The sequence below is a fragment of the Hippopotamus amphibius genome, chromosome 11 (genome assembly GCF_030028045.1).
Source record: "Hippopotamus amphibius kiboko isolate mHipAmp2 chromosome 11, mHipAmp2.hap2, whole genome shotgun sequence".
NCBI lineage: Eukaryota > Metazoa > Chordata > Mammalia > Artiodactyla > Hippopotamidae > Hippopotamus > Hippopotamus amphibius.
Window position 1 is genome coordinate 99,316,796 of NC_080196.1, and position 10,628 is coordinate 99,327,423.

General features: G+C 39.9%; 1 protein-coding gene across 3 annotated transcripts in view; it reads right to left on the reverse strand.

Annotated features, from left to right (window-relative positions):
• Positions 1 to 10,075, reverse strand: part of LMAN1 (lectin, mannose binding 1) — a 29,092-nt gene extending 19,017 nt beyond the window's left edge. For 2 of the 3 annotated variants that reach the window (XM_057699883.1, XM_057699884.1), the window contains exons 1-5: positions 9,816 to 10,059; positions 6,406 to 6,560; positions 6,215 to 6,322; positions 5,372 to 5,433; positions 4,329 to 4,428 (exon numbers count right to left, since the gene is read on the reverse strand). In XM_057699883.1, the coding sequence (XP_057555866.1) occupies positions 4,329 to 4,428; positions 5,372 to 5,433; positions 6,215 to 6,322; positions 6,406 to 6,560; positions 9,816 to 10,053 (663 nt within the window). In that variant the 5' untranslated portion in view covers positions 10,054 to 10,059. Of the gene's footprint in view, positions 1 to 4,328; positions 4,429 to 5,371; positions 5,434 to 6,214; positions 6,323 to 6,405; positions 6,561 to 9,815 lie in introns of all 3 variants that reach the window. The other variant, XM_057699882.1, reaches the window with a different exon arrangement.
• Positions 10,076 to 10,628: the final 553 nt, after the last annotated feature.

Consider the following 10,628-nt stretch of genomic DNA (forward strand, 5'->3'; position numbering starts at 1 on the left):
TGGCACAATGAGTTTGGAGGAACGTTAGGGCTGTGACTGTACAGGTACAATATGTCCACTGATTACTATCAGTAACACTTCTTTGAGATTACTGATAACAGCCGTTATTCATCTTACAGTTTCGACCCATTGTTAACTACACTTGCAGTATTTAACATCTTGTTTTGGAATTCCCTCGGGGTCCAGTGGTTAGGACTTCACACTTTTACTACTGAGAGCGTGGGTTCGATCCCTGGTTGGAGGAACTAAGATCCCGCATGCCACGTGGGGTGGCCAAAAAAAAAAAGTGTATAAAATCTTGTTTTGACTATTTCCTCCACTGATAGCATTTCTTTTTTCCCTTACTTTGTTTTTCCCTCTGAAGCTCAAACAACTGGGAGCTAAAGGTGTAAGCACATTTAATAACCATTTCTTGTGTACTAAAAACGGGCACAACATTAGGGACTCTGAGGAGTACAGAACATCATGCCTGTGTTCTATATTGTAAGATGCGTACAATCACATTGATGAGAAAAGACAAACCGTAATTAACTAGCATTTCAAGACAATATATTTTAAAGGCCAAATAAGAATGAGAGGAAAAAAAAAACACTTAAGAGTTTAAGAAAGACCATTATGAGCTTTTCGGAAAATCTGATGGAAAGGAATCTTGAACTAGTATGTTCAAGAATGAGCACAACTCTGTCAGGTAGAGGAAAGAGTCCTACAGGAAGGGAGAGCAGACAGAGCAAGCACACAAAGGCTAGGACCATTAAGTCACAACCAGGTGTCCTGCCAAGTCTCTCTAAAATGCATTCTTCAGAACACTGGCTCTATAGACATTCATAGATACTAAGTGAAAGGAGAATTCCATGGGCCAGTAAGCCTAAAGAATGAGGGGTTTAATAAAGGTTTCTTTATTTGAGGACTTCCAGAATCTTTAATGTGCTCGTATGCACAGTCCTCCCAATCTCATCTGACAATGGAACTCTTTTTGGGGTAAATTTTGCAGGATTATTGTTTGGGGAACTGCTGGTAGGGCTGACGGCCTCACTGTGTGGGGTCGTGTAGGCAGCCTCCGTGATCTGTAAACTCAAGAAAGTGTCTGTACTCGCCATGGTTGGTGTCTGGGTTCTGCCACGTGAAGGTAAGCGTAACCTATGATGCCCCTGATGAAACTGTACAGGATGTATAATAATTCCAGTGGAATTCAAATCCAAGTTAGTCATAATAGACTGGACAGTGCCTCCGTTCTGATGGTCTTTACATTAGTTTGGAACTTAAGGCTAAGCCAATACAAAGTTTTCCAAATAACTGTCTTTTTCAGAGTTTATACAAAGGAGTGTAAAGCTAGCTCATGATTTAGGGAAAAGAAAAATGTATACAAGATTTTCTTTACTTATATGTATTATATAACCAGGTATTAATGGCATCTTTAAATAAGCAACGTTCACATGGTATTAGTGATCTTAGTTATTATACCTGCCTGCTGGTTATATCCACCTAAATATTACCCCAAACTCAATTTGGCTACAACTAACCTCCTTACCAACCATCTGTCTTGCCACTCCTCCCTCAAACACAAAGAAACATGCTGCTTTTTTGTTTAAGTTAATGGTACCATTTAGTTGCACACTGGCCAGAAATTCAGGATCTTTGACTCCAGAACTATATTTACTCTCCCAGCCCCAAGCAAACCAGTACTAAGTTCTGTAGTCTCTACCTCCTAACCATCTCCTCTCTCTTTCCTCTACTCTAGTTCAGACCACAAGTAGAGTCTTGCAGCTAAAACAGTACTAGGTTCAAATCACAGTTCTGTTACTTATGTAGTATGACACTGTCCAAGTTACTTAAAATCTCCCATATTCAACTTCTCCATTTATAAAACGGAGATGCCTTCCCCATAGAGCTGTTGGAATAAATGAGAAGTATTTGCAAATGATATATCCGATAAGGGGCTAATAACCAAAATATACAAAGAACTCACACAAGTCAACATCAGAAAAGCAAACAACCAGATTAAAAACTGGGCAGAGGATCTGAATAGACATTTTTCCAAAGACATACAGATGGTTAACAGGCATATGAAAAGATGCCCCACATCACTAATCACCAGGGAAATGCAGATCAAAACCACAATGAGATATCACCTCACATCTGTTAGAATGGCTATTATCAAAAAGACAACAAATAATAAGTGTTGGCGAGGATTTGGAAAAAAGGGAACCTTTGTGTGCTGCTGATGGAAATGTAAACTGGTACAGCCTCTATGGAAAGCAGCATGGAGATTATTTCTTAAAAAACTAAAACTAGAACTACCATAGGATCCAGCAATTCTACTCCAGTATATTTATCCAAAGGAAACGAAAACACTCATTAGAAAAGATATATGCACCCCTATGCTCACTGCGGCATTATTTACGACAGCCAAGATATGGAAGCAACCTAAATGCCCATCAACAGATGAATAAAGATGTGGTACATATATACAAAGAATACTACTTAGCCATAAAAAAGAATGAAATCCTGCCATTTGCAACAACATGGATGGACCTAGAGGGTATTATGCCAAGTGAAATAACTCAGAGAAAGACAAATACCATATGCTTTCACTTATATGTGGAATCTAAAAAACAAATGAACAAACAGAACAAAACAGAAACAGTCACAGATACAGAGAACAAACAGGTGGTTGTCAAAGGGGAGGGACCTGGGGGGAGGAGAGAAATAGGTGAGAGAGAGTAAGAGGCACAACCTTTCAGTTGCAAAGCAAATGAGTCACAGGTGTGAAATGTACAGTGCAGGGAATACAGTCAATAACTGAGATATCTCTGCATGATCATAGATGACTAGATTTATCTTGGTGATCATTTTGAAATGTACAGAAATACTGAATCACTACGTTGTATACCAGGAACTAACAGTGTTATAGGTCAATTTTACTTGAAAAACAAATTCATAGCATCAGATCTGTGGATACCAGAGGTAGGCGGTGAGGGTGGGGGAATTGGATAAAGACAATCAAAAGGGATAAACTTTCAGTTATAAGATAAATAAGTACTAGGGATGTAATGTACAACATGGTAAGTATGGGGTTGGCCAAAAAGCTCATTCGGGTTTTTCTGTAAGAGGAAATTAATTAACATTGTTGTATGTTATATATCAAAGTGGTTAAAAGAGTAAATCCTAAGAGTTCTTATCACAAGGAAAAAAAATTTTTTTGACATTACTATTTTATTTTTAAAATTTTATTTTACATGTGTAGTTTTATTTCAGTTTGGAAATCATGCACAAATATGGCCTAGTAAAAAATTCTAATCTAATCTAATATAAAAATGAACACCCCCAGGCTTAATCTTTTTAAGGAAAAAATTTTTTTCTATTTCTTTTTCTATATGAGATGATGGATGTTCATTAAACTTATTGTGGTCATCATTTCATGATGTAAGTCAAATCATTATGCTGTGCACCTTATACTTCTACAGTGCTCTACGTCAATTATATCTCAATAAAACTGGAAGAGAAAAAGAAAAAGTGAGAAACTGCATGTAACGTACCAAGTACAGGTCGTGGCCCATGAAGAGTCAAGGAGTCTAAATCATCCTATTATTGCTCCTTTCACAAATACCATTGTAAGAGCACTGCTGCCTAAGTCATCTTTCTAAATTGTAAATCTGCTCATTTCACATTCCTGCTTAAAGCTCTGTAACAGTTCCTTACAGGATAAACTACGCGAGGCCTGAGAGACCTGTTACTGCCAATCTTTCAACCTCATTTCCCAGATCTCCTCTATCCTCCAGCCATACAACTACTTGCCTTTCCCAAATCTTTCAACAGTCCCGATGCTTGTTTTCTCTGCCTGGAATACGCACCCCATCTAGGAAACTTTTACTTCTACTTCTCCTTCAAAGTGTAGCAACTCTGAGAAACTGTTCCTGACCTTCCGCCTGGCAGAATTACAGGATTCTAACCTCCTGATCGCTTAAAGGTACCTGTGTTGTAGCATTTATCACATAGCATACTAACTTTACATAAGCATAATGTTACATAATGTCGCCTCCATTAGACAAGCTCTTTGGAGAAAATGACCTTTGTCTTATTCATATTTGTGTGGCACACAGTAGAATGCCTAAACCGTCACTGACTAAACGCAAACCAACTGGCAAACCTGACAACACATGACCACTTACACTGAGCTTTGAAGCCACTTCTGTTCTCTCAGAGTAACACCGATGAGTATGTGAACAGTATCCAAATTTAAAATGCACTGAATTTCTATCCAAGATTCAGAATGAGAAGTCACACTACAATATTGTTCATTTGGTTATCTCTAAACGCATGTTACTTACTGTCAATGTTTTCTGGTAATATATAATCTTTGCCCGGACAGGATAGGGTTTATTACGAAAGTCCCTCTGGCAACTTGCTAAAGCTTGATTAGCGCCATCACTATAGAATGAGGGGAAGGAAGATAAACAAGAAACTTAAGAAAGCTTCTCAAAACTCACTATTTAAAATAATTCATGTCCAGAAAGATCAAAATAATATCAAATTATGACAAAGCTTGGGATATTTGAAGTTATTTATGCAGAGGACACCAAATTGACACAAGAGTTTTTCAGGGCTCCGGCTAACAAAAGGAGTCAATGGCTCCTGCAAGAGGAAGGGATACTAGGGCAGGGTCAGAGTCACATACGGTGTTTTTAAAAAACACAGATTCCTAGATTCCATCCTCAATCAGGTGAAGCAGAATCACAAGGGGGAGGCCTTGGACCTCTAGTTTAAATAGCTCAATAGGTGGTCATGATGAACTACCAGAGTTAAAAATCACTAAGATAGGAAAGTATTTTCTCTTACTGTTCACTGACTGGCTAAAAGGTAATTCCCCCACAACAAACATGTGAAAATTAAAAATGTACATACCTAATCCATACACATTACAAATACACTAAACACTTGGAAGTTTTGTAGCCCACTGAGAATCTTTTTGATACAGCAATACTAAGGTTGAATGAGGTGGCATAAACTGCTTAGTCATTAGGTTGGTTAAGGCTCTGAACTTTATTTTTTAAAGATCCTTCTCAATAAAGATGAAAAAACATGACCACTATTATCACCAACAGTCAGAAACATTTTATAAACCTTTAAAGGTACCATATAATTTCAGGTTAACTACAACACAATTTTATGTTTGAAATCTAGGTGTTCCACAGAAAGAACTTTAAAATGAAACCAAATTAAAATAAGACCTTTCTACTAAGTTATAAAAAACATCTCAAGAAAAAGAATAATCTTATTTCATCTGGAAAATGTTCAGATTTGAAACAATATATTTTATAAGGTTTCCAAAAAGAAACTGAAATCAGGAGTAATGTAAAAAATATACACTTACTTTTGATGGTCATATTGGATTTGTCCATTGTTGCCTATAATCACTATTACAGGATTATTTTTCTAAAAATAAAGAGAATATATTTGTTTTAAAGTCCTTAAATCAAAGAAGTATAGATCATTCTGGGTGCGCTGTAAGTTCTCTTACACTTCTAAAACCCTAGGACACTGTGAGCATGGGACTGGCGTGGGACTTATGGGAGATAAGTCACAGGAGGACTAACATGGCCTTAGCATTCAAGGAGTTCAATGTTAAAACTCTTTTTTAAATTGCTAATAATAACCTCTGATAATCAGCAGATAAACTACCAGCTGAAACAATGATCATCAGTCTTAGGGCTGCTACAGCACAAGTTAACGTTTCCAGTTCATCAGTACCTTTTGTTCTTAACTGTTTTAGAGAAATTAGCTGATCAAAAAGAGTGATTAACATATATGAAAAGATATCAACATGTGAGTGAGTAGTAGTAGCACACATATTTCCACGAAAACAAACAGTAATAATCTGCTAAACACTACTGGTCTCACTGCCTACATCTAAATGACTCATGGTGGTCCATCAAAATGGTTAAGCATAAACAGGGTGGTGTGGAGGTGGGTATTGAAAAGTTCTCAGACTTGAGGTTCCATTGTTACCTCAAGTTGGTATACGACAGACCATGAGCTCCTACCTTTAAAATTATAAATTCCCTGCTATCTAAAGACTAATTATCATACTTAAAATATAGTTTGGGGAGGCCTCTACTATTAAACTGACAAAAGTGTTAAATAAGCTATATTGTTCACTGCCTAACTTTGTTAGTAAATATATTAAAGTGGGTAACAGTCTTGAAAACAAATATACCTTTCCATCATTGTCAAAAGAATCAAAAAATATTCCAACACCATTCCACATATCAGCTGATCCAAACACAGGACCCTCCAAGCCTTGATTTTCTGCATACCAAACTGCCTGTAAATATACAACAGGGAACATTTAAAGACTAGTGGTATATGCATTTATACAAATTTTCCAAGTTAAAGAAATTACCATACCAGGCCATCAGCTCCAATTCGACCTCTTCCAGTCACTCGAAATGTCACCTCAACCTCCCAGTTCTCAAAGGCTGCTTTTGTCTTTGTCCACACTGATCCTCTCTGGCTTTTTAAAGATGGTGCTATTCGAATTTGATCTGAACTTGGAATAGCATCTGGAATAGAAATCAGGGAAGAAAAGCTTTAAGTTATAATTAGATAAAACTCAATGAATTACCACCAAACTGTTACATATACCTATAGAGATCTAATTTTAGCTCAGTTACCTGTACAGTAATTTTGTTAGGAAAAAATTTCATGTTGACAGTTTCAACTTTTAAATTTTAGAGGTTTTTAATACCCTCCTCCTATCTGTTGAAGAGTGCAATATCTCTGCAAAAAAATTAAAGCTGCAACCAAACACTAAAAATTCAAGGGCAGGAGGGAGGAAATTATAGCCTGAAAGGCAAATCAACTATTTGATTCTCATGATACTCTTTTCCAAATACCTCAAAAATTTGCATATTTTCTTTTTTTAAAACTGCGATGTATTTTTACCAGTTTACAAATGTTAAAAAGCTCAAAGAGCGTGAAAAGAACATACTACTAGGAATCAAGAGACTTATTCCTAGTCTCAGTTCAGCTGTGTGACTTTGAGCAAATAATTCTCTTACTCCCTCGGGCTCACCATACGGTCACCTGTAAGATGAAGGGGCTGGGCTCAAGCACTTATATACACCCCGAAAGTTACATGCAAACTTTTGAGCATATATACACTCTTCTAGGGAGAGGCTCAACTGAATTTCAAGTCAATAATCAGTTCTTCAGCATCAGGAGGTTCTCAGAGAGAAAAGTGATGGTTTGCATCTCCATCTACTTACTAGCTGTTGGATCGTAGTCAAGTTACTCCAATTCTCTAACAACCTCCTAGGCATATAAATGCTTATATTAAGTGCATATAAATATTTCAATAAATGTTAGCTATTCCTATTATTGGACTAGATAATTATTAAAGCACCAATGAGGTCTAAATTTGAACAATTCTAGCACACCTTTTCAGATATTAACCAGTTCTGACATTCTGACATCCACGCTGGGACATAACTGTATTGTTTCTTTACAGCTACGAAAAATTGACAAAAAGACAAGTTGAGATATTTTAGTAAGTTCAGCCACTATTTCTCACCAACACTTTCAAACACTTAAAGGTTTGGGGCAGTCATCACGGAAAAAGCATTGGATACAGAATCAGAAGACCTGGATTTGAGTTCTATTCTACTGACACTAGCTATGTAACCTTTTCCAAGAACCTTAACCTTTCTGAACATCAGTTTCTTCACCTATAAAACAGGTAACACCTGCCTTGCCTACCAAGGATTTAATCAGACCAAGAAGAAGGTGAAAGAGCTCTGAGAGCTATAAATACTTACAAATTGCTGTTATTTTTGCCCTTATGAACCCAAGGATGTGTATGAACAGTACAAAAGGACATTAGAGTTAAAAAAAAGAAACACCACAGATTTGATCTTAATTTGGGGATGATGTAAGGGGACATGTTTAACTTAAATCTTAAATTTCTCTATTTAAAAAAATTGTTTCAAATAATGGATCTTAGGGCAAAATTAAAGAGGAAAAAATGATCAATGGAGTTAAGAAAACTGTGAGACTGTGAAAAAATTACAGTGACAGTGAAAGGAAGGGGTATCCATAAGCAGCGATTCCCAGTCAACAGAAAAAGTCATGGCTAACATTTTAATTTCTTTATTTCAAATTCAATCTGGCCATACAACTTTCATTCACCCAGGTACATTATCGACATTTCTGCAGCAGAAAAGCTTAACCGGTTAGAGGTTCTGAAAATAAAGTTGATGTGACTAATTTCAGTAGTTGATTAACATTCCTAATTGGCTGATGTATGTGGTGTGAGTGTGAGAAAAAGAGAGAAGAGCAAGTTGGCAATGGAGAAATGCAGAAGTGAAAATATGTCAACACATTTCTCACCACTACTGAAAAATTCATCACCGTTCCAAAAAGAAAAAAAAAACCCCCCAAACCTGTGTCTGGTACACCTGCATCATCTTTGTGCATTAAGAACAATGCTCCCTTGATAACAAATGCCCAGCCATATACCCTTGATGAATGGGCACATAATAAATGTCTGCTGAGTAAGAAAATAATTGCACTCTACTTCAAATATTTAATGGCTTGGTCATTAAGTCAAATTGAAATGTATTAGTTTCAGTGAAATGATGCTTTCTAAAAGTGTGCTTCCTATTCAGCAATGACTTTCTAGAAATGGAACACGCTGTTTCAAGCATTGGACAACCTAAAATGATGTATACAAACCTTACATAAATGATTGCTTAATAACACATAAAGATGGAATTCAAACTGCCAGTGCTTCTCACCCCATATAAAGTGGCATTTGCCACTTGTATCAAAGGTTGCATCTGATGGTCACTGAACAAAGTTTACAGTATGCCAAGTGCTACTGCTGATTCCTTAGTCAGCGGTGACACATCAGCACTAAAGTACAGGTATGTTTTCTTTCACATATATAAATATCTAGCAAGGTTATCTTACCCACTAACGGTACTTAACAGTGCCAAACACACAAAATGAATAAAAACATAGAGCACACGTTATTTCAATCCCCCCCACCCACTGCGCCAAAAAACTAAAAACAAAACAGCTGTATGTATAATGCTATTGTTAGCCTCAAGTTCTCAATCAATACCCCCCCATCCCTTCTACTAAATATGGCAACGAGCCTGACTATTAAATTACATAATGTGTTAACACAAGAGAAAAGATCAAAGACCACACCAGGTCATGAGAAAGGCAAACTTAAGGTACAGTTCCAACAGGGTGAGAAGAATAAAGACTTCTGACATAAAGACTTAAAGATTACTCTATAGCCAACACATGCCATCTCTGAAGCCCTCAGGGGGCATCGGGTACAAACCGGAGCATTAGCCACTGCTAACACCGGAGGTGAAAAAGCAGGCGAGGGCCGAGCGGGAACGGGAAAGAAGGTGGAGGGCCGCTAGACCAGGTCTCAGGTTGGGATGGATGGGGGAGGGGGTGCGGGACGTTTCCCCTGGAGACGTGGCGTTAGGGTGAAACGTGATGCCTAGAAGCGAGCTCAAGTGAACGCTTGGAAGTGCGCGAAGTAACGAACAAGCTCTAGACCAAACGCAAAGAACACAAGGAATCAAAGAAGGGAGGACAGAAGGGAGGTGGGGTGGAGAGAATATGGGAAAGACTGGGGGGCTGGCGGAGGGAACCCTGCGGACCAGAGCCGGCCTGCAGGCGAGGCTGCTGAGAAAGCTCTCCTCCACCGCATACGGCACGCAGCGGGAAGAAGGTGAAGAGGAAGCGGCACAAGGCGGGGAGGGCACCCGGGCCACCCGACCTCTGCCCCGGCTTACTCCCCGCGTGGGCCCAGAAGGGCACGGTCCCGTCGCTCTGCACCAGGTGCGGTCCCTTGAAGCTGTATTTGTACTCGAAACGCCGATGCGGCTGCGCGCCTAGCGTGGCCGTGGCGCCGGCAGCCGCGGGGTCGCCTCCCACGCCGTCGCCCCCGACGAAACGACAGAGCGACAGCAGCAGAGTGCAGAAGAGCGGCCGAGCTCCAGCCAGGGTACCCCTCTGCCTGGATCCCGCCATCTTGGATTCTGGGCAACGGAGGCCGGCGGAACGGGGAGGGGGCGGGCGCTGCGGACGGCCAACAGGGCGCTCACTGATTGGCGGAGCCCGGGGACCCCGGAGGGCAAGGGTGAGCCCCGCCCTCGGTCTCCGCTATCCAGGCGGCCGCTGGACCCAGAGCATCTGTGGGCGGGGCCACGTTGGAGGGGGCGGGGCCCGGGGGCTGCAATGCCCTCTTGCTCCTCCTTTCCGCCCCCAGGGCGGGAAAGGGACTGTAGCATTCCTTTCGCACGTGACGTGGAGTGTTGGAAGCGCAGACCCGAAGGCTACCGGCGAGGAGCTTCCTCATGCCTCTTAGCATACTTTAGAATTCTCCAGCCCTGACACGTGTGGACCCACCACATCAATCCTCCCTGGCAGGTAACAAACCTTTCCAGGATTAGGTAGAAGAAAGGCATTCCTTTTGATGTGGTACTAGTTGTTCAGTAGCTGGTTTTCATTAGGTGGACTTTGCAGAAACGACTCTTTCCAGATACAAGGCATAATCGCGAATACTAATGGTCCTAGCCCACTGAGCTCCACCAACCTGTGTTAGG